Source organism: Convolutriloba macropyga, chromosome 15 (assembly GCF_964194025.1).
Source record: "Convolutriloba macropyga chromosome 15, txConMacr16.3, whole genome shotgun sequence".
Classification (NCBI taxonomy): domain Eukaryota; kingdom Metazoa; phylum Xenacoelomorpha; order Acoela; family Convolutidae; genus Convolutriloba; species Convolutriloba macropyga.
The window spans coordinates 48188555-48212921 of record NC_134482.1 but is presented as its reverse complement, the minus strand read 5'-3'; the positions used below and the strand labels follow the sequence as shown (position 1 = coordinate 48212921).

The following is a 24367-nucleotide window of genomic DNA, read 5'->3' as shown; positions in this document are numbered from 1 at the left end:
TCAATCTCTTCGTCAACTCAGCTCTTCAGATTTTTATCATGGACGGATTGCCATATACAGTCTGATTCAAAAACTTTACCTGCAAGAGTTTTATGCCATTGTTAGTCAGTCATCTTCATCAATGACAGAACGGAAAGGTAACAAAAATTCGGAAAATGCGCATTGTCATAAACTCTTTGGTAAAAATGAGGTAGGTAATGTTGGTGAGGTTGAGGCAGGTAAGATTGGTAAGGTTCAAGTAGGTAAGCTTGGTACAGCTCAATTAGGTAATTTAGATAAACCAACAAGTTTCAATGAAATGGAGCCACATGTAGGTACAATTGAAGAGAAATTGATCAATAGTACCACAAAACAAAGAATAAAGCTCTTGCCAAAAAGAGGACGACTATTCAAACTGTCTCCCTTCTACGACCCAGACAATAAAGTTGTTCGCGTTGGCGGACGGGTAGCAAATTTGCCATACAACATTGACAAGAATCATCCTATCCTGATTCCCAAAGAGTTGCCAATCACAGTGCTTCTGATTCGGGAAGCTCATGCAAGGAATATACATGGAGGCCCACAGTTAACATTGTTTTATCTTCGACAAACAGTTTGGATGCCCGGAGGACTATCAGCTATTGAAAAATTTTTTTACAAATGCAATCCCTGCATTCGCCACGACGCCAAGATTCTTCAGCTGCAAAAGGAGATCTGCCAACAGAACGTGTTATTTCATCATTTGCTTTCAACCACACTGATTTGGAGTACTGTGGACATTTCAGCACAAAAGACTGAAGCGGATAACTGCAGAAGACGTATGTTGCCCTTTTTGTAGGTTTCAGCACAAAGGCTGTTCATATGGAAACAGTGACAACGTTGACCAAAGAGGACTGTCTGGACGCTATAAATCGCTTCACACCACGACGTGGACTGGCCGAAAAAATTTATAGTGACAACTCAAGGACTTTCATTGGAACTCGGGGAGAAATTGAGTTTCGGAAATTATCAATGGATAGAGAATTCAAGGAACTGGTAGATGCTTTCACTACAGGACATCAGATAAAATGGTTGACAATTCCTCCACGGACGCCTCACTTCGGAGGTCTCTAGAAAGCCGCAATAAAATCCATGAAGAGACATTTTTACAGGTTTATGGGGACAACAAAGGTGTCTTTTGAGGATTTCACAACCTTGATCACTAAAATTGAGGCCATTCTAAATTCTCGCCCGCTGACAGCCCCTCTAGTGATGCCAATGACTCCTCAGCACTTACGCTCGCTCTTTTTCTTATTGGACGCCCACTAACAGCTTTGCCGGAGGCATCTCAAGAACACAACCGGACTCTAAACAGAAAGTTCAAAAGCATCAACAACATTTTCAGACAATTTTGGAAAAAGTGGTCCGTCGACTACTTGACAACACTTCAACATCGACCAAAATGGCAGGATAACAAGCAACAGTACGCCACCAATGACATTGTTATCATCAGGGAAGACAACACGCCTCCAATGCTATGGCCACTGGCAAAGGATTGCAAAATTTTTCGAAGGAAATGACAAGATAGTAGGAGTAGTCCAAATTAGAACTCAAACAGGACTCTACTTACGAGCAGTCAGCCGACTTGTTCCATTGGAGAAGGAAAAAGAAGAATCCTAGTTACCCAAATGGAAGACAGCGGATGACTCGATGGATGAGGATTGACGAGTCAGCAGCACAACCCACTTCAATCCGTCAAGACCGGAACATAAGAGTTCCCTAGACGATGAGCAATCAATATTCAAGTCAATAACATCAGCGATCAATATTTTGAAATCTGTCACGCAAATTCTTAATCATTCACCATCATGACAGCAATGACACTGATGACCACAATGGTGATGATGATAATAATGACCATGAGGATGATGATGACGACAGTGACACACAAACAACAAAGACGACAACGACGACAAAGATGACAACAAGTCAAACAACAATCATTTTTCAGAAAACAATTTCCTCGTCAAAAATGTTCTGTGAAGTGTCTTGTGTCAAATGGTCTCAAGTGACTTCAATATTACTTTACATTTGAACTCGTTCAAGGAGGCCGGGTTATGTTGCGTTAAACAACTTTTTGACCTTCATATTGCGAGAGCTTCAAAACTTCAGTTCAAAATGACATCTGCAACAAATGCAACAAAAAATTACTACGTGATTTGAACTAAGAAATCGTAATTTCATCTGATTTTATCACAAACACTTGGTTCATTTTGAGCCTGAGTTCTTCTAAAGCATAAAGCATTTATGTCCTTAAATTTTTATAGCAAGACTAATTAGCAAGAATAAGTGTTGCGACGCAACATTTAATGGTCCGCCGAAAAATAGGTAAAGGGTAAAATAGTCAAAGCATTAAGCACCCAAAACATTCACTCTCTCAAAAATTTGTTGATAACCTAGAAAGTGGAAACTTAAAGGGAAATTGAAAAGCCGACCGCCCACTAGATACCATCATCCCCCCACATGTTATTCAAGTTGACTAACTTGTATTACTAGGTTGATTAACCTAACCAAGGGACCCGGTGGAGGATATCTAGTGGGGCAACTGTATACTCAAGATTCTGCATATTTTTTAAGCACTGAAAATCTAGAACTTCTTGGAAAGTCGCGTGGAGCTCACAAAGGAGTTGCAACAAAACTCTACAATGAAGCAGACGGCTTAATGAACAAACAGTTCAATCTTATAAATGAAGACGACCTGATCTGACTGCAGCAGATAGTTGAATTATTGAAAAAAAAGCAAGCCTTCCTATCTGAGCAGAACCAAAAGATTCAGTCTCTTTTTGATGATCCCGACAATTTGGACGATGAAATTGATGAGGAGTATGATGACAAGATATGCCAAAAGATCGACTATTTTCATCGGTTTGTTCTGCGAAAGGCAAGACACTCGTCACAAGAGAGTTCGTTTGCAGCCGAAAGCACCACGATTTCGAGAAATATGCAGAACATCAATCTTCCGAAGCTCAACTTGCCCAGTTTTTCCGGAAACTACTTGGACTGGATCTCGATTTTCGACCGCTTTAAGGGAGCAGTAATAGATAACGATCAATTGACAAACAGTTTGAGATTACAGTACCTGAAGGCAGCAGTGAAAGGAGAAGCTTCGAAGATGTAAACTTCAATCACAGTTTGTGCATTTTGTGCTGTTCAGAAGCAAATAGGCAAGGTTTTTTTTATTGTGCATTGACATAAAAATTGCACACTACAATTTGAAACCAATTTTTATGTCAAATCACTTTGATATAAATTTGAAGAGCTACACAATAAAGTTATCTCAAGATATGGCTGACAATATCAAAGTACGTTCAAAATTCAATTTGTTACTTTGTTAATTTTCTAAAACAAAAATATGGCTTTGGTTTGAACTCCCTTATCTCAAAACTAAAATTTATAAATTGGAAATTGATTGAAACAAAAATTTGTGAAACCGGGAAAACTGGGCGACCATGGGTGCTGTTTCCGTTGGGTGAGGATGTGAACCTCAGAAGATCTAGCATCCAGAAATTAAAATGTCAAGTTGTCTAGTTGCTCAAATTTTTGGTACATTTTTCAAAAAACGCAAACTAAACAGTTATTAGAACTTAGAATGAGTAAAGTGAGCTAGCAAACTTACATATGATTCAAAATCTTTATCAGTTTAGAAACTTACTAAATGTCACAGAGGATTTCATTCAGAACTCCTTTAAACCTGGCTTATCTTATTCTTTTCGCTGACCTCTGATTGGGATGTTCAAGCAAAAATTTCTCAAGAAAAGTCTCAAATCAAGAGCTGTTAAATTGAATTAATAATAATAATAAATTGTTTATGGTTGGTGCAGAATCATTATCATTAATTTTACTATGATTGCAAAAAAAGAACGCTATTTGGTTAATCATTAGCAATCGCACCAAACAAGAGCATACTATTAGATGTGATTGACCTGTTTTCAAGTGCCTCTAGCGAAAAAAAATTCATTGTCAATACCTATTCACTAAGGGTAAAACAAATTGTTTCTTTTTGATAAATTGAAAAGAAAAAAGAAAAAAAACAATTACCATAATCAGTAGTTTTGTTTTTTTTAACTAAAAATTGCTGCCATTAGTGTTTCATTCTCCAGTATGAAATTGTCTAACAAGTTTTGTGCAAGTTTACGTATTTCGTTTTCTTTAAGGTTTTTAGTTTGTCTACAAACACTGGTTCTATTATTAAAACTAAGTTTAATAACCTTCGTAACCTTGTACACAAACAATTTTTCACGCATGAGCGTTTACTAGTTGAGATTTGAGACCGACTGCGTGAAAGGTTTTCTAGATCCTGAATAGTCATCAAATTTGACAAAGACGCAATTTTGCATTCACACCGAAGGATATTAATCAGAGTTTTGAAAATTTCATACATTTGACGTTCCCTAACAGTGTAGAGTTTGTATTCTTCTCTCAATGAGCCCAGTGATTCGAAACTTCGTTTGTAGAAAATAATTTTAATTAACCGTTTTGTAAGTTTTTCCAGATTTTTCAGCACATTTTTAGAAGTTCAGCCATAGATGAGAACTCCACATTGCAATATTGGTTTGATGTATGTCCTAAAAACTTGGATCATTTGGCGAGATGTTAAGATTTTTCAGATCCTGTAGAAAAGGCCAGAAAACTTGACAAGGCGTTTTCGATAGAGGATACATGATATTGGAAACTTAATTGACAATCGATAATCACACCTAAATATTTGTACTGCTTTACTGACTCAATCGTTTCATTACCGAAAGAAAATTTCTTTTCAAACTGAACAGTCCGCCGAAAATAAAAGAGCACGTTTTTTGTTTTCTCTGCGTTGAGGACTAGCTTGTTTTCTTTTATCCAATCGTTTGTGTCTTTTAGTGCTAACTGATGATCGTTCAGTAATTCTACTTGCTTTCTACTTCCTGTTAGAATTGCTGTGTCATCAGCATACAGTATGAGATCTGTTTCTTTCTGCATTGATTTGATGTGATTAAAATTAATAAGGAACATAATTGGTCCCAGTATCGATCCTTGGGGGACTCCTGTTTCTACAATTTTCAACGAAGATTTCTTTGTTTCAAATTGAATGTATTGTTTTTGGTTCTTCAGTAACGATTCAATAATTTTATGTGTTTCATTACGAAAACCGTATAAATATCACTTTTGTAATAACAGTTTGTGATCAACAGTGTCGAACCTTTAGGTCGAAAAAAGTGCAGCAAGAAATATTAGTTCTGTTTGTCCATAATTGACCAATCGTTTTCACCAATGTAGCATTGGCTTCGACAGTGCTCTGGTTGCTCTGAAAATCGAACTGTTTTTAGCACAGAATGTGATAGCGATCGAGGAAATGTACCAACCTATTATAGATCAGTTTCTCAAAAATCTTCCCGATTGTCGGTAGCAAGGAATTTGGCCTGTAGTTTGTTGGCTCATGTTTGTCACCCTCCTTGTACAGAGGTACAATTTTGGCAATCTTTAAGGCATCATCAAAATAGCTTTTGATAATGCATTTATGAAACAATTGTTCCAAACAGGTTGCAAGAGGATCAGACAATTTCTTTAGAAATATGTAGTTTAGGCCATAGCAGTCTAAGCAGTACTTAGGTCGATTTCTTTGCAGTACCTCTTCTATTTTTTTCTTAATAATTTTGCTGAAAAAAAAGAGTTGCTGTTTTTAGGAGGTAATTTAGTTTTATTGTTGGGTTCAATATCAGGCGAAACTTTTTTCCCAATACTCGCGAAAAAATTATTGAAGTTTTCATCTTGATTTTGGGTAAAAACAATTTGCTCTGGTTTTTGTGATTTTCCCATTAATTCGATGTAGATGTTGAAAAATTCTCTCGTATTTTGCTTTGTTTCCAAGTGTAATTTTTCTTGATAGAAAGTCCATCTATTTTTCCTACCGAAATCTTTACAAGATTACTTTTTTGTATGCAAGTTTGTTTTCTTCGGAATTTATTTCATTCATTTTGCTTCTTAGTTGTTTCTTTTTAGTAGTCTCTTTTTTTCCTTGTCTGTCCAGTTTTTTCTTTTGCTAGGTTTCACTGTTTTCATGGGACAAAATTTCTCTAGCGTTATCATGAGACTACTGTGAAGCTTAGAGATCTTTTTATCAATTGTTTTATTGGGGTTGGAGTAATTTTTCGGTTTTTCTCCTAGAAATATTGGGCCTCTTTGAGCACGTTTTCATTCTCTAATGCTTTCCTATTTCTCAAAAAAACTATTTGATTCTTTGCAATTAACTTTAAAATTTGTGTTAAAAATTGCAATCACAGTGTGATGATCTGAAACATCCGATTGGTCCTATTTTATTTTCAATGGATTTTTGGAAAAAAACGTCCAGGCATGATTTTGAGGAAACAGTTTTCCTTGTTGGTGTTAAAAATTTTGGAATATCTAGGTTGTTTCCGTATATTAGGTTTCTCAAACGCTTTTGTTTAGTTCCCTTTTCAATCATATTATCAACATTAAAATCACCACAAATAACCTGATGAGTTTCTGGTGGAACAATAATTTCATCGAGATATTGGTCTAGTATCTCAAAAGTCTCAAATGTTGTAGCGTTAGGTGGAATGTATACACATGAAATTAATAGTTTAAATTTTTTCAGTTGCACCGAAACACTAATGATCTGCGGATTGTTTGTTGTTAGTTCCTTTCCACTTGGTAACAGACGGTTTCTTTCACATAAAGACCTACGCCTCCTCCTCGTTTTGTTTCTTGAAGCTACAAAGAGGGGATGTTGACCGTCCAAATTAAAAATTTCACACGAATTCTGTTCAGAAATCCAATCTTCTGTAATGCAAAACAAGTAAGGATTCAATTCCACGGTTTTCAAGTAAACATTAAACTCGTCAAATTTTCGCAGCAGTAATCTAATGTTTTGCAGCTAGACTAATGAATTTTTTTGTAACGCTAGCGTCGTTTGTGTCCCTGTTGATCATCCGTTTTTAGTCATAAAAAGCAAATACACAGGCCAAATCAACGCCCCGCACACATAAACCATAGCCTAAATTATATTTGATTTTCGCGGCTCTTCATATATGAGGGAGAAAGAAGAATAAATACAAGAAACGGGTTTTACCAAAAGAAAGGAGAAAAAAGAAAAAAGATTTTTGTTACTTCATGTTGTCACTAACCTTTGCTGTTCATTTTTTCTACAATTACTATATTGGACAATTTGAACAAACTCCGCAGAAATCACAGAGTGTCAGTTCAAAAAGCAAACAGATGGTAGAGGAAAAAATAGTCAGCTCCAAACACCAAAACCTGGAATGCGAAAATCACAAAACAGGTTCAGGTTTCCCGCGGAAGTCACAGGTTGAAGCCGAAAACGCTAACAAATGACATTTTTTTAAAAGTAACTACTAAATGTTTTAACCTAGGTTTTAAGTCTGAGTTGATAGGGTTATTATCCGCTAGAAACAAGATACTAAAATTAAATGTAGCAACAAAAAGAACTAAACTAATTCAAACAGAAAAGATTCAATTACAGTCAGTTGTTTACTTGTACTTCCATAGTGAGTTAGTGAGAGCAGTAAAAATTTAGTTTGCTTGATTGTTTAACCGTTAAGCAACAGGCATCTCGCGATGATTTGCCGAGAAGGTGTTTTCGAATGGTCAATTTTCTTCAACCGGGATCAATTTGTCCTAATCCTCGATTTCATTTACTCTAAAAAACTTTGTTTTGTCCAATTTATCAATATTCACCATACAAAGACAGTACAATTATGAATAGACCTAATGAAAATTTTCTCTTGCTCGCTTCTTGCTTGATTAGTGCTTTGCACTCAAGCAATGGTTCGTTTATGTAGAAATTCAGTCCGTTGATATGGTTTTTCACGTTTCATATTTTTCATTTTTCTGTCCAGATCAAGTTTTTATCCGCATAGTAGAGAAACTTGCAAATCACTGTAGGCAATGAGTTACGTTTGAACGTCCCTGGTACGATATGGCATGCTTTTATATCACAATAGGCCAGCTTGATTTGCAACATTTTTCCAAAAAAAACTAGCGTCTCGTAACACCTTTAGCTGTTCTGAAGCCAAAAGGCGGGTTTATGATAAGTACACTATCTTTCCTCGTACAACGTTCTTGAGCCCTGAGGCATTCGTTTATATTTCCTTGTTTATCTTTTAGCGCATCACTTTGTTTCTGTTGATCTACTACGGTTTTGCAGAGGCTCCAAACTTCTTTTGTTAGATCTTTTACTTTATCGTTTTCAATTGTACTCGCGATACTCTGCCCCTTGCTACTGCTGGTTGCATCCATGCTCTCTATCGATGATAATCAAAGAAAAAAAAGTCAAAACTATTAAATAATTAGATACTAAACCCACAAATTATAATTTTCTGCTACTTTTTTGGTTCCAAGTGAACCTACCGCTGCTTATTCTTCAATTTTCCCAGTATTCTTGTGATCGTTTCTCATTGTTAATCATTACTCTCAGTTTTGCAGGGCGGCAATCATTGATTTTCTATAGTTAATAATCTTTTTTCTAACTTTTTTTCGAAACTGACGACCTCAAGTACAAAAGTCAATTATTTCTGCTAGGATGTACGCCTAGTACTTTCGCTCATGTCTAGCATCCGCATTTAGCCACGATTAATAATTAGACTGATGCCTCATCATTTTTTATTACACTTAGATAATTTTATAAATTTAGGTCCTGGTTAATAAAAATGCGTCTAGTCATGTTTTGTGTACCTAATTGTTGACTGGTACCTTAATTGTGGTGTTCTGCTTACTTTTTACTTTTTCAGCAATTTAATTTTATTTAAGGTATTTTGAAATTGGGTGTTTCGGCAAAATTGGGAAAATATAAATGGTTATTTTGACACATTGGGTGTTTTCGAATTGGATATTATGGCAATGAGTGTTTTGGTATAAGGTATGTTGTCCTGACACCATCAAAACTGAATCTGTAATCTGGTAATAATAACAAAACCTACTCACAATACCAACTGAAAGTTTCAATTCGGATTATTGTGCGAAAAGATGGATCTATTCTGTTTCTTTTTCAGTGTTTTTTATGACCCCCCCCCCCCCCAGTTACAAATTATATGTTATTATATAGCACGTTACTATGCAAGAAAATAGCAAATGCGCCGGGGGGGGTTCATAAAAAATTTATGTTTACTAAGCTGGGGGGGGGGGGGGGGGGGGCATCGAAACAGAATAGATCCAAAAAGATTAAGGAGAATAAATTGTGTAAAATTGAATTGGGTATTTTAGCGTTGGCTCAGATGCCATTTTAACCTAAATTATGAAAGGTTTGTAAAACAATTTACCCTCCTTAGGGCGATGCTGTACAGTTAGTGACTGGCAAGTCACTTTTCTTAACTGATGATGGAAGACTTACTATCTATTCGGTTGAATGTCCGGACGACTTTGAGACTGCAGAGCCAGTGTGGACTACCAGAGGTTAGAGTGTCATTTTGTCACAGAATCATCAGGCATGTTTTGAAGAAAATCGGGAAAGTGCAAAAGAAATTACCTCTCAAACGCGACACGTTACCAAATTTTCTGAACTTTTGCAGACTTTTGGAAAGGTTATTTTGACTGTAACTGTAGGAGTAGTTTTAGACCTGAACAGAAATGGAAAACGAAAAAAAGTTTTCGTTTTGACTTGAACAGAAATGGTATAGACCGGGAGTTAAGTACAGTGACTATAAATTGATATCCAAAGAAATTATTATAACCAACGAAACAACAACCAAAATAAGGACGAGTTTCTGTTTTTATGAAGATAGAACATAATTTTTGTAGTTTGCAAACTGTTGGGTTATGGGTTTTCTCGAGCGGAATAGAAAATGTTTTAAACTAGGTAGAAAAATTAATTTCTCAAAATGAGAGAATAACAAGAATGATATATTACAGTGGAATTTAGAGATTTACAGGAGAGATCTGATTATTAGATCAAGATGGTGATTTGATTTTGGGGATGGAAAAATACTCATAAATCAGCTGTACATATACCCATTATCAGTGTGAAAAAGTCAAGATACAAAACTAATCTTAGCACCATGTTTTATGGTGGGGGTCGCAAGGGTTACCCAATATGGTTTGCTTCTGCAAATCAGACGCAAAGGGAACCATATATGGAATTCAGTTGCACCTTTCTAAGAATCCGGAGATATCATAATCATTTAATACATGATGGGAAGATTTTACATCAATTAATCTAACTCTAATAATAGTTATCTAGAATCATCAGTTTGAACCGAGTATTGATTCACAGCACCATTTCCTGATGATTCGTTTATATCAGTTTTGGTGACTTGAATCAATTTACCTCTGTCAGATTAATTTGGTAAGTTAAACTTTCTAATAATACTAAGTTTAAGTCTTCAACTCTAATCAAAATTCCAACACCCCCACTTGAGCTGATTGCGTAGAGTCTGTTCTCATCAAAACTGCTCAGGATGTTTGCATTTTCGAAACGGGTAAGGACTTTGTGAAGATGTCCGCTGCCATTTTGTCTGTAGAAGCGAAATGAATTGAAATAATCCCATCCTCCGTCTTGACCCGAATGAAGTGAAACTTTGTCTCGATGTGCTTGCTCCTCTTGTGTATGACTGTGTTTTGGCAAAGTCTGATACAAATTTGGTTGTCCTCTCCAATTGCTATTGGACGTTTCTGTTGGATGCCAAAATCCTCTAGAAGTTGTTTCAGGTAGAGTGCTTCCTGAACTGCAGCTGCCATGCCCTGATATTCTGCTTTGGATGAAGAAAAAGCAACTGTGGCCTGCTTCTTGACACCCCAGCTGAGTGCTGCGCCACGTCCGTTGAGCTTGAAGTAATAGCCGGGTTTGATTTTCTGTCGTTCACATCTCCAGACCAGTCTGCATCACTTTCCCCCACTCAATAATAAATAGCATCTTTTGTGTAGGTCAGTTTTAAACCTTTTGAACCTTGAAGATATTGCAGAAGTCGTTTTCCGCATAGCCAGTGTTGATTGGTAGGTGAGTTCATGTGCCTGGACAGAATGTTGACTGTGAACATGATATCTGGTCTCGTCTGTTTGACCAGATAAAAAGTGATCCAACCAAGCTTCATTAGATCCTTTGATCCACTTCTTCGTCTTCGTTCTGTGCTGCTTGAAGTTTCAAGTTCAAGTCAGCTGGAGTCCTTGAGGGTTTGCATTGGTCCATTTGAAACCACTCACGCGTTGTTTCTACGTAGCGCTCTTGGTCGACTGTGACTTTGCCCTCTTCTTGTCTGATTGTGAGGCCCAGAAAATATTGTAGTCTTCCTCTGTCTTCCATGTGAAATTTTGCCTCTAGTGCCTTTTGACATCGGAGATCACTGTCATACTTGTCGATGCTACTATGATGTCGTCAACCCAGACCAAGATGAAGGTATGATCCTCTGCCTCTGATCTTGCGATCAAGCAGTGATCGTTCCTGCTTCTGGTGAACCCCTGTTTAAGTAGGAAGTTTGCCAGCTTTTTTGTACTAGTTGTTAGCAGCCTGTTTCAAACCATAATATGATTTATTTAGTCTACATACTAACTTCTCCCCATCTGATCCGCGTTTTACAAACTCCTGTGGCTGTTCCAGTTACACGTGTTCCTCGTTTGGTGAGTGCAGGAAGGCAGTCTTGACATCAAATTGGTGCATCACATGGCCCTGCTTCGCTGATAGCTGAAGTGGAATCCTGAATGTTTCTAGCTTACAGGTATGCGCAAAAGTCTCAAAATAGTCCTAATCCAGTCCTTCCACTTGTTTGAAGCCTTTCGCCACATAGCGTGCTTTGTATTTGTCAACCTGACCACCGGGTCCCAATTTTACTTTGTAGACCCATTTGCCCGGTATGACGTCCCTGTCTGTGGGTGGTCTCACTAGGTCCCAAGTCTCGTTGTCTTGGAGTGCCTTGACCTCGTCAATCATTGCCCGGTGCCACTGGTCCCAATCATCACCTTGCTTGGCTTCGTAGACAGTTTTGGGTCCCACATGGTTACCCTCAGTCAAAGCAAGATGGGTCCTGACTTCTCCAAAAATTAGCGGAACATTCCTTGCTCGTGTCTCTCGTCTGGGCTCTGCTCTGTCCGCGTGTTCCAGTGCATCTTCATTGAAGCCAACTGTCTCTAACTGTGAGAAGTCTTCAGTGTCACTGTCTTCCAGTGACTCTGAGTCTCTCTGACTCCCTCTTGCTGCAGTAGATTCTTCATTCAGTGCTCCTTCCTCAACATCTGAGGCATCTCGTCTCAGTGTCGTTTCTTGAGTGTTCACGCTCTTTGCGTCATGCCACTCTTCCGTTATTGCAGTAGATGTGCCCTGCTCCTCTTTGTTGCCATCGTCGTGAGGACCATCATCTGGGTGCCAGATCCCCAGTTGCTGTGACCCCTCATCTATTAGGTCGGGCGTCTCTGTGTTGTCATGGATTGAACCCATTTCGGACTCCTTGATAATCACATCTCGAATTGCCATCACCTTGCGTGTATTGGGTATGTACACGAGGTATCCGTTTTCTCCTTCAGTGTAACCCACAAATTTTCCTTCTAGTGCCTTGGGTTCAAGTTTGCTGACGTCTCTGTCCCTCTTCCTCATGAAGACTGTGCAACCAAAAATAGATAATTTACTAATTGGAAGCTTAGGTTTTATACCTCTCATCAACTCTGGTGGGCATTTTTTTCTCCTCGTCTCACAACCAAGTTTTTGATCCTTGCTGCCTTAAGAATTGCTGCTGCCCACATCATCTTGGGAAGTCCTGAGTCAATAAGCAAACATCTTGCCATCTCCAACAGTGTCCTGTTGCACATCTCAGCTAACCCATTCTGTTGTGGCGGCTCTGGTACGGTCTTCTCCTGTAGAATGCCTGCCTCTAGGCAGTACGTTTTGAACTGCTCTGAGAGAAACTCCTTCGCATTGTCTTGCTTCAGCCTCTTGGGCGTCCCCACACTGAGAACAAACTTCTTCATGCCGGCCAGTGCTTCACTCTTTGCCTTAAGCAAGTCCACAGACACAAACTTCGTGTACTGGTCTGCAAACACAATGCAAAACCGAAACCCTGACAGTGACTCTACTCTGATAGTTCCCACCACGTCTGTGAACACCCTCTCCAGCTTCTCTTCTGCTTGGGTCTCTACCACTCTTGGTACTGGAGTCTTTGTGATCTTGATCAATGCGCCCACATTGCATACATCATCGCGTTCCCCCACTTTCTCTGGTGCATTCCTGACCACATCAGCTTGATTCAAATGACCCAATCGTCTGTGCCACTTCCTTACACTGTCAAGTTTCACGCTGTTGGAACTCTTGTGTTAGTTTTACCCGAGTTCCCTTCTGTAGTTTCATGCAGCTGTTTCCTTTCTCGAAAGTGAAGCTATGTCCCCACTCCGTGCACCTTGAGACTGACAGGTTTGAAGAATAGTCCGGCACACACAAAACATTTTTGAGTTCGCATTGGAAATCCCCTTTGTTTGAGGGTATGCTGATCTTCACACAGCCTCTGCCCACCACTCTGGAAGCCTCTCCGTTGGGATTTCTGACCACTGATTGAATGGGCACAAAGTTCAGCAACGCATCGATGTTCCTCACTATGTGATCTGTACAACCACTGTCCACTAGCATGCCTGCTGTCTTCCACTGGGTAAGAGCTGCCCAGTATTCCTCGTCTAGGGAAGCCAATGTTAAACCCCTTGCCACTGACTCCTGTTTGCTTCCATCTCTTTGTCTCTTGCATGCCCTGTCTAGGTGACCTTTCTCACCACACTTGCTGCATTGAGCTGTCTCCTTCCTCCTGCAGTCCTTGGCAAAGTGTCCAGGGATCCCACACACGAAGCAGTTTCCTTTCTTGGGTCCCTTTTTGAAGTCACGCTTCACTAACAGTGCCACTAAACCACTTTGTCCCGTGTGCCTCTGTGCTGTGCTCTCATGGAAGTTCTGCAGCCTTTTCCTCAACTCTGTGAAGTTCGTTGCCGGGTTAAGGCTTTTCTGTATAACAAAACATTCATACCTAATTGGCAGACCATTGAGTACCAAGGCTTTGAAGAGGGTCTCTGAGACTGCTTGCCTTGTTTATTGTAGCTGTGTGAGCAAAACCGGTCCTCTGATGAAGAAGCTATCCAAATCCTCGTCATCTTCGAGCTGCAGTTGAGCAAGCTGTGCCACCAAAATCACCACAGTCGGCGTCTCCACACTCTGAAATCTCTCTTGCAAAAGCTTCCAAGACTTTGCTCTATCTCCGATGCCGTCATCTCCCACACAGTCATGTCTCATCAGCATGAGGGTTTTTGCATCTAGAATCAGTGCCAGATGGCACCACACTTTGTTCCGTTTCTCCTTGATGTCTGCAACTTCCTTCTCATATGCATCCTTCAGCACCTTGTTGTTCTTCTTTTCATCATTGCTCGCCCCATTGGCTAGTGGTGCAGGCTCGTTGGGTTGCTCTTCTGTCCCAAGTAGTGATTTGTAGAATCCCTTCGTCTGCATCATTGCCACAAATCTTCTGCTCCAGATTGGAAAGTCCTGTGCCTTTCCTGTACATGTCAGCAGCTTCACCGTCTGTTGATCCATCGTAGTTTGAGCAGTCAAAACAGTTTCGAAAAGAAAAGATACTAAGCAGAAGAGGAATATGACTGTCAACAACAAATTAGTTTTGTTTTAGAAATTAGTTTTAAGAATTAGAAAATTGCTGGGCCCATAACCTGTTGGGTTATGGATTTTCCAAGCGGAATAAAAAGCGTTTTCAACTAATTAGAAAAATTAATTTCTCAAATTGAGGGAATAACAAGAATGATATTTTACAGTGGAATTTAGAGACTTAGAGGAGAGATCTGATTATTAGATCAAGATGGTGATTTGATTTTGGGGATGAAAAAATATTCAAAACTCAGCTGTATATATACCCATTATCAGTGTGAAGAAGTCAAGATACAAAACTAATCTTAGCACCATGATTTATAGTGGGGGTCGCAAGGGATACCCAATATGGTTCGCTTCTGCAAATCAGTCGCAAAGGGAACCATAAAATGAATGCTGTTGCACTTTTCTAAGAATTCATTCACACTTCCGGAGATATCATAATCATTTAATACATGCTGGGAAGATTTTACATCAATTAATCTAACTCTAATAATAGTTGTCTAGAATCATCAGTTTGAACCAAGTATTGATTCACAGCACCATTTCTTGAAGATTCATTTATATCAGTATTGGTGACTTGAATCAATTTACCTCAGATTAATTTGGTAATTTAAACTTTCTAATAATACTAAGTTTAAGTCTTCAACCCGAATCAAAATTCGAACACAAACGACAATTGAAATTATCTTAGAAAACAGGGAAAAATATAAAACGAAAGAATCACAAACAGAAGGAGAGAAAACAGAAACAACAGCCAAAGTTTTAGTTCAAAAAATCAAAATAACAATCACAAAGAAAAATAGTGATTTAAAAAAATAATCGCAGCTTTCAAGAGACTCAGTTATAGAGAAGTCAATTTTCCCTTTAAAATTAGGCATGCCGGTTTTAGATCAAGTGTGCTAACTTAATTTACATTCAATGTGTTTTCAAAGTAGCACTAACTAACAAAACATAAAATGAATAATTTGGCCAAAACCCATTCGCACCAGCGGTCGGATCGGATTTTTTCCCATTTTTACACTTCCCCATCCGCCTTTTGGAGTGTATGTAACGTATAGTTGTACTAAGACCGTATATATAGTGTCAGAAATTAATTGTGGTCCAAGATGGGAAACACCCCCAAAAGCTTAATGAGACTTTAAACATAATTGAAATCTCTTCAGCACTTAAAACTTTTCATTTCTTGCCAGCCTCCCGGACTGCTCTAAATTATTTTTTCAGCGCTGAATCATGATAACCCTTTGATCTGAATTTTGGACTGCCAAGTATCATGATCATGTCAAAAATTATGCTGATCAGAGTAAAAAATCAGGACAACCTAGTTTATCTGAATTTGTTCTGAACTACATGACGAAATCAGCCTGTGGCATTACTGATCAGAACAAAATTTCAGCCTGAAAAAAAAAATCTCAGAAAAAAACTAGAACAGCAGAAATGGCGAATAAACAGTTAACTTTGATCAAACAATACCAATTCTAGGACAAAAATTAAAGGAAATAAGGATGAATAAGTCTGTGATCCTCAAAAGATCAGACAAATAGAACAATTTGCCTTTTTTGGATAGGCTTTAACCCTAAATTTTTCAATCTAGTTGTTGAATCTTTTAGAAATACAAAAAGTACGATCATTGCCTCATGGTTGAAAACCATTTTGCAATTATATTTTGCAGCTCCATACATTGGCTTTTGTGATTCCCCCACGAACCCTCTTATCAAAGGAAAACTCTACCGGGGGTATTATGAAGACAGAAAGACATCGATTGGTGTGTCCCCTGGCACGGCCACCGATTCCGATTGCACCGATTCGATTCTGTCTCATTCTTGGCACTACGACGGCTGGTCACGTGTAGATGCCAGCTCAACATGCAACCCTCTCGAAGCCAGATATGGAATGACCGATTTCAGGGAACATAACGATGGAAGAACGTGTATATTTGGTAATAAGATACCTTTACTTTTTGATGCAGTCACATTTTTAAGTAGTTATACTTAAAAAGTTATAATGTTTTTAATAGCCGCACTGCGATAGCTGGGGCTATTTTTGGTCTTTCAAGAATTTTTACAAATCGAAGATTTTTTTTTTACAATTCAAAGAAGTTTTACAATTAAGAGAATTTTTACAATTCAAAGAATTTTTACAATTAAAGGATTTTTACATTTCAAAGAATTTGTGTTGCATTGGGGTGCTGTCGTTTTTACGACTCGAAGAGGAGTTATGCTGATCTATTTTTTATTCGGTCCAATTGTTCTTAAAAATCAATGCCGCAGGTGAATCAGTCAATTGTGATTTTTGTTGTTGTTGAACCAAAATGATGAGCGGAGAGAAGAGAGAGAGAGAGAGAGAGAAATCCTCTTTGTTCATACTAGCTTTCGAAAGAGATCGAGAATAGTATGAATGAAAAAAATTTTTGTTAAGCGAGCAAATTTTTTTGATCACGTGGGGATTCTCTGAAGCAACTTACTTTTTGTTTTTACTTTACTTTCTTTGTGTGAAGTGGTTTTTCTCGCAGATATTAACAAGTAACTGTACGTTTGGGACCATATTTGATCATTGCAATCATATATTAGAGTTTTTTACGCAATCTTGAGCGAATTTTGTGATTTCGCCGTTTTAGACGCTTTTTACCGGCTTAGTGTTTTGTTTACAAATTTTATTAACTCAGATGTTTTTTGGTTGGAATAACATTTATGTTTGTTTTCATGCCCTCATTGTTTCATTTTTATGAATTTACGTTAGTGTCAATAGAAAAAAAAGAATAAATTTGAGCAATGTTTTTGCTTAACTTTTCTGTTTTTGAAGTTTTATGCCGGATAATTCAGAAACTTCTGTCGTGTTTAATTGTTTAATTAAGGTTTGTGGTAGGGTTATTTTTACTAATTGAAAACAATTATAGGATTGATAACACATATTTAATAAAAATAAATCAGTCAATTCTTAATTTTTGTAATTCTTTCTTTTTAATCATGCTAATAGTTTTCCAGAGCGCTTGAGTTTCGCTTGGAGGTTAAATGGATAAGCAGAGACCATTTCATAATCTGTATGGAGAACTATCGGGATTTTTTAAAATCTTTTAGAGAACTTTATTGAAAAACATGACAGGTTTTTTAAGGTTTCTCTGTTTAATTCCCTTCTGTTTTCTCGCATTTTCTTTTTTTTTGAGAAGTATCGTTGTTGTTCTTTTCCCCTCATTTGAAATTCCTTTGTTGGAAGCAAACAAATTTTTTATTAATAGCCGCACAGCGATAGCTGAAGCTATTATTGGCTTTCTCTTGGTTTTTTATAATTCAAAGAATTTGAATCGTATTGGTTTTTTTTGTTAAGATGTGTTCACACATTTTTCAATGACTTTCATCGTTCAAAACGGGATAAACAGGTAAAGCCTAGCGGGCATTAAAATTCATTAGAGTCCCAAAGTGTACTTTAGTTGTCCTTCAAGTGCTAATAGTAATGCAGCTGCTGGGACGACGGCCTTAATTTAAGGTTAAAAGTTCATTTTTCGTTTTTGGGCTCAAAATGGTGCAATTTTCAATGTTTTTTTTTTATTTTTTGAGTTTCTTTGTTTGATTAGTCTTAGGTTGAAGTGTTGAAGTTTTCAATAGTTGATTAGGGTCATTTGCGAAACAAAATTGCTTGTTATGACCATTTTATGAGCTATAAGTTCTGGTACTACAAACACAAACTCGCGAAAGGATTCTTTTTTTTGCAATTTTTTTCAGGTTTTTTAAAAATTTTTGTCATTTTTTGAACTTTTTAGCGCTAGGTGCCAAGAAACCTCCTCTAGAGTTTGATAAAGGGTTGGATGATAGATTACAGCATAGTTTCTAGTGCTAATGGAATGGTTTTCATCTTTTTGTCATCATGAATTTTAGCATTTTTTTGACAAAGCTTGCAATTTTTTCATATTTTTTTGACTTATATTCTCATTGTTCAAGTTGTTTGAGTCCGAGGGGTCAAAAAACCTCATTAGCAGTTGATAAGTTATGCCATGGCATAGGTTTCAACTTTTGAATATCACAAATTTCAGCAATTTTTTTGACAAAATTCGCATTTTTTTCAGGTTTTTGAAAATTTTTGTCATTTTTTTTGGTTTTTCCAGCTTCAATGAACCGGAAATCTCCTTTGCGGTTTGTCAATAGAGCACTTCATAGTTTCTAGTAACAATGGAATGGTTTTTAACATCTTAGTGTCTCGAATTTTAGCATTTTTTTGATAAAATCTGCAATTTTTTTAAGGTTTCCTAAAGGATTTGTCAGTTTTTGATATTCGTCCATTCTCAAGTGCAAGAAAACCTATTCCACCCACGTTTTAATAAAAAGTTACTGCATGGTTTTTAGTCTCAATGGATTTGTTTTCAACAATTTAACCTTTCGACTCTTGGAAGTTTTTGATAAAATTTGCAATTTTTTTCAAGTTTTTTCAAAACATTTGTATTTCATTTATTTTTTCTTGTCTCAATAGACAATTAACCTCATTCAGTGTTTGATAGTATGCTTTTAAATAATTATTAAAGGCTAGGGGGCAATTGAATGGCTGTCAACATTTTAATAGAACGAATTTCTATTTTTAAAAGTTTGATTTTTTTTCTAAAAATTATTGCCAATCAATGTATGAGCCAATGAGTTTTTTAAAACTTGGAATTGGGTTAATGGATAACCTCTAGAGACAATGAAATGATTCTGAAGATATTTATATTACGATTTTCAGCAACATTTTCTGATAATTTGCAATTGATTTCTTTGTTCTCTTAAATTTTTTGGTCACTTTCGAGTAAATCATCGATTTTTCAAGGACCAGTGAATATTTTTCAGGTCTTGCAGATATAATATTGGACCGATTTCAGAAACAAAAATTGATTATGAAAAAATTTTTGAAATAGGTATTTTTAAAGGGAAAAAATTTTGCCTTAGGTTTGAAAGCTTCGAGTTTTAGCAATGAGTATATTTTGTTTAGTTTTGATTCTTTTAATTTCTCATTTTTTGAGATGATTTTGTTTGTGTTCTGTCTGGAATTGTTCAATTGATCTGCTGGTCAGGTAGAGTACGTCTGAGTTTTTTTATTCAATTCTTTGAAATGTATTTCAGGACTTGTCCTGCTATGTTTTTTTTTTTCGTCATCGTGATTTTTGATACGACCATATGACGTCACAGCCACTTTTTGTTCAATCTTTCATGCAATTTCAACTGAATTTTATGCGTGACGTCATTTTTCGCTCCTAGTGGAGCAAGTTTTTTTGTTCATTCGCGTGATTAAATTTTTGGTCACAGTTGACTTACCTCACTCTCAAAAATGACTTCCTCACTTTGAAATAGACTTTTGTTTACTTTAATTCAAAGAGATAAGATCAAATGGGTGTGTGTCACACTAAATGAAGGTTATTTGAGATCAACTAACAGAGGCAGCAATAACTTATACAGATTTTTAATCAAAATATAACAGATCAGCCTTCAATAAAAAGACAACTTTTTGGCCTGTCTTTTTTACTGTTTTTTATTTTGAAACTGCCGATCTGCATATTTATTGCGGCTATTTTCTGGCAATCTGCCAGCTATAATAAACAATGCTTTTGGAATCTCAACAAATTTTTCTTTTGACACTGATAATTTGTTTCTTCAGTTTGTTAATTCAAAAACTATGGTACAAAGAAACTGATTGTTACTGGATTTAAGTTATGTTTTACTTCGAGCCGATTACCGAGTCGTTCCACTATGTTTTTTAAAGGTCTTTTCACTTATTATCGTAATTTATGATGTCAATTTGAAGTGATGAAATTGGTTTTGCCGAAACAGAAAGTGGAGCGAAAAGCGAGTGATTCTCCGACGTGAAATGTTTTTGTTTTAATTTTAAAGTTCTTTGAGAAAACAATATTTAAACAAAATTCGATTTCTCGGTAGTGTTTTTTGTTCACTTGCGGTACTTTCACTCTAATTTTTACCGTTTTCCTCAATTTTTCGATCCAATTCTTCTACTCTTGTTATAAATTTTTAATAAGTCAATGAAAAATTTCTGAATAGTAGGTCAGGACTTGTCCTGCTATGTTTTTTTATTTCGCGGTCCAGATTTTTGTTAAGACCATATAACAACACAACCAATTCAAATCTACTTTTTTGTACCTTCGTTCATGCAATTTCATATGAATTGCTTCTTTGACGTCTTTTTGCACTCTTAGTGGAGCGAGTTCTGTTGTTCACTTGTCTTACCTCACTCTAAAAAATGACGACCTCCCCACTCTGAAACTGACTTTTCTTTACTTTAATTAAAGAGATAAAGTCAAATGCGTGTGTCGCGCTAATTAAAGGTTATTTGTGAGCAACTAACATCATCAAGTTTCACAGATTCATAATCAAAATATAACATCTCAGCAATATATGAAAACAATTTTTTGGTCTGTATATTTCACTATCTTTTCGAGACTGCACAGCTACAAAGTTTTTGCGGCTACTTTCTGACAATCTGCCAGCTTTGTTTTTATCAAATAATTTAATTTTTTCAATCAAAAATTTTCAATTGCCTCCCTTAACTTCTCAGCTTGCTATTATAGCGCCTTTTTTGTTTTACAATCCAGAGATTTTTTATTGTGTTTGGTGCACTGTCTTCTTAAAATTAAAAACTGGATTGTACCTGTAAGCTGGCGTTTTTTAGAATTGTTCAAACTTTTTTGACTTTCAATGTCAATGAGAAGTCATATCAGCGTAGTGAATTCTATCAAATTGGAGTAGTTAAAGAAGCAAAAAAAGGAGTCGTTGTCGAGCGAGATTTTTCGGCTTTTAATGAGGAGTGAGAAATTGCTAATAGAGGAAAATTTTGGTTTATAAAAGCCCAACCGCTTTTCCTTTCGCAAATTGATTTTTTCCGCTGTTTTTCTTCTCGATTTTTTGTCTAAAAATTTTGAAATGTCATACATGTGTTCCAATAATGCTTAACTTGGTTTAAGTTTTTGTATGGCAATCAAAAATTCTATCTTTTTAACAGTTTTTTTCAATTAAGAATTCGTGGTTATTTCATGTTCAATGTCAGTTTTTGTATCTTCCTTGTGATTTTCTTAGTTTCTCTAAAAAATGGTTTAATTTGCACCCTGAGGAGGCGCAATAGAAAGAAAGTATTAGTCTCAACTGATACGTAAAAATTACAGAAAAATTTACAGATATATAACGCAATACTGATATGTAAAAGTTACAATAAATTGTCACAATTTGCTCTGCAATGAAAGAGCGATTTTTTGACTATTGCCTAGTCTCGATTTTTTAGTCTTGCCTGGTCGCCATGTTTCTGTTAAAAGCTACGGTACCACTGAGTGACAGAAAGGACAACTGCAGTACTTTTGGAGCAAACTCAATGAAAAAGAAACAGGCTCGGAAGCTGTGACTCGAAATCCTCGGGATGTGGAACAATTGAACCGGTTGATGATTAAAGGCAATTAAATGCAGTTTACCCATAGCAAAAACGTCTACCAAAAACTTATAGCCGTACCACATGAGAAACGCAGCATACTCGAACAACTGCACGGCTCCAAAGCAAAAGAAGGACTGGAGGACACTTTGCAAAATACACCCGTTGGAATACGAACATGTTATGATGGCAAATGATGAAGGGGGACATTGATCAAGGAATCAAAAGTTGTCAAACCTGTCCAGAACGATCGAAAGCGGGCAGGAAATTAACAACCGAGTTGCAGCGAGTCAAAAAGGGAGTGCGCCTTGTAACAGTCGCAGCCAATATACAGGGACCAGTAACGCGCAAGCGACATATGGGAAACAAATAAGTACGTAGTCACTGTTCCTCAGCAATTATAGCGGCGTATGTGGAAAACAAATATGTTGAAAAAGGGATTTGGCGGTTTGTAGCACTTGATACATTGTAGCACTTATACAGACCAAGAAACCAAACAGTGCAGCAATTTCTTAACCGAAAAATGCACCGTCTTGAACATAGAAAGAAAGAGGACATATCCGTATCAACTACAAGAAAACGAACAAGTGCAGCTCCACAAAACATTTTGGCAGAGGTGATCAGCACATACTGCTCAGAAAACCAAGAGAGCGGGAGTTCATCCTACTCTACATGGAGTTTGTGTACTACACAACGGTCAACAAGTCCACAGGAGAAACTCCTTTGCATCTAGTGTTTGGAGAAGAGGCAGTAGACAAAATTAATCAACTTATCTTCAAAGCCCCAGATGCAGAGCTCCCGAAGCATGAATAAACTCAGCTGTTGGACAAAACAATTTCGTAGACCGAAACCAGTGCTCGTGAGAAAATGCCTGCAGCGAAAATCAGACAAAAAGACAAGTGCTTCAAAAAAGCTTACGGAAAACCGTTTCAGAAAATAAAATGGTTTGCACTTCTCACCTCAGCTGGCAAAATCTGAAAAATGTTGAAAATCATGGACCGGGCCATGTATACTAAAAGTCAATGAAGTAAACTACGAATTCAGTTCCGAGAACAACAAGACCCAAACCCAAAACTGAAAAACCAAAGAAGAAAAACCAAGTTGTTCAATATACTTGACTGAAGCCGTTCGAATCGCGACAAAATGACGACAAACCTCTGCGCCGATCATGTCGATGAACAGAGAGACAACATGCACAACGATATGATGCAGGCAAAAAGGTCAGTAGCGAAGACGATGCTTTGCTGCTGCGTAATCGAATGAGAGTTAGAGAGCCTGTGTAGGACATGTGGGACGATGATAACAGTGGTGATGACATGCGAAATACTTTTGTCCAACCACCTCGAATGTTTGCACAAATGTCAGAAAATTTTGCGGATGCAGAACCAATGGCTGTCAAAATCGATCCAGAAGAGGAAGCAGCAATCAATGCATTCAAAGATCAACCTGCAATCGTTACAGCGACAATCGGTCGACAGAATAGGCCTCACTGATTCAATACTGATAAAACAAAACAATAATAAAGAATGCGAACACAAAACCATTGCCATTTTTACGAATGCAAATGAGATTCAAATTTTGTAACGGATAATCATTCTACACAGGAAAGTTTTTGAAGGCTTGACTTGTTAACATACAAAGAACTAGGGGAAAGTTACCAACAAGCCACAAACAGTACCAATCTTTTCGATAAGCAACTAATTGGTTTAGTATAAATAGAGTAAACAGAAGAATTTTCACTTTTCAAATCAATTAGTTGGGTTACTTTGTCTTGGTTTTTAATTCTCATCCTGCCTGATGACATTTTTTGCAATAGTGCCACCGTGTTGCTGAACTTTTTTTTATACTGGCCGATTCTCTTCCAATCTGGAGACTTCTTCCCGGAAAACTAGCTAGAAAACGAAATAGTCTTCATCCCTGACACGCCAGCGCTTGTGGCTTCAACTTTCAAGACGATGAGAGTGTTTTTTACTTTTTTCAGAACTCCCTCGTATCGAGGTTACCCAGCGTCAACTCGCAAGACATAACACAACGCAGGATATGACCGAATAATGGGACGTCAACTACCGAGGACTCGTTTGCTCTTCCACTGTTACCATTTGATCTCCCACTGGTGCGCCTTGATTGAACTAAAAAACAGATATCACTGATTCCAACAAGATCTTGAACACTCCAGAGAACGCGTTTCGATGTTTTACCATCATTCAAATGTAGTTCAAGGGTAGACAAGGCACAAGAGACAAGTTAACATTCTACTTGCAGAAAATGGGGCACTCACCATAATCGAAATTGGAGGCGTTGGGCTTCAAAATTTTCTCCAATTTTGGAATATGTAAATCAAGAGCGGCGAATTGTATACAGAAATTATACAAAGAATACGAGCGCAACAAGTAG

At 37.2% G+C, this 24367-nt stretch overlaps 1 protein-coding gene across 1 annotated transcript in view; it reads left to right on the top strand.

Moving 5' to 3' along the window:
• LOC142354229 (uncharacterized) overlaps positions 1-24367 on the top strand; it is a 49999-nt gene that overhangs the window by 18724 nt on the left and 6908 nt on the right. The window contains exons 3-4 of the mRNA XM_075406480.1: positions 9300-9423; positions 16257-16523. Of these exons, the coding sequence (XP_075262595.1) occupies positions 9300-9423; positions 16257-16523 (391 nt within the window). The remainder of the gene's footprint in view (positions 1-9299; positions 9424-16256; positions 16524-24367) is intronic.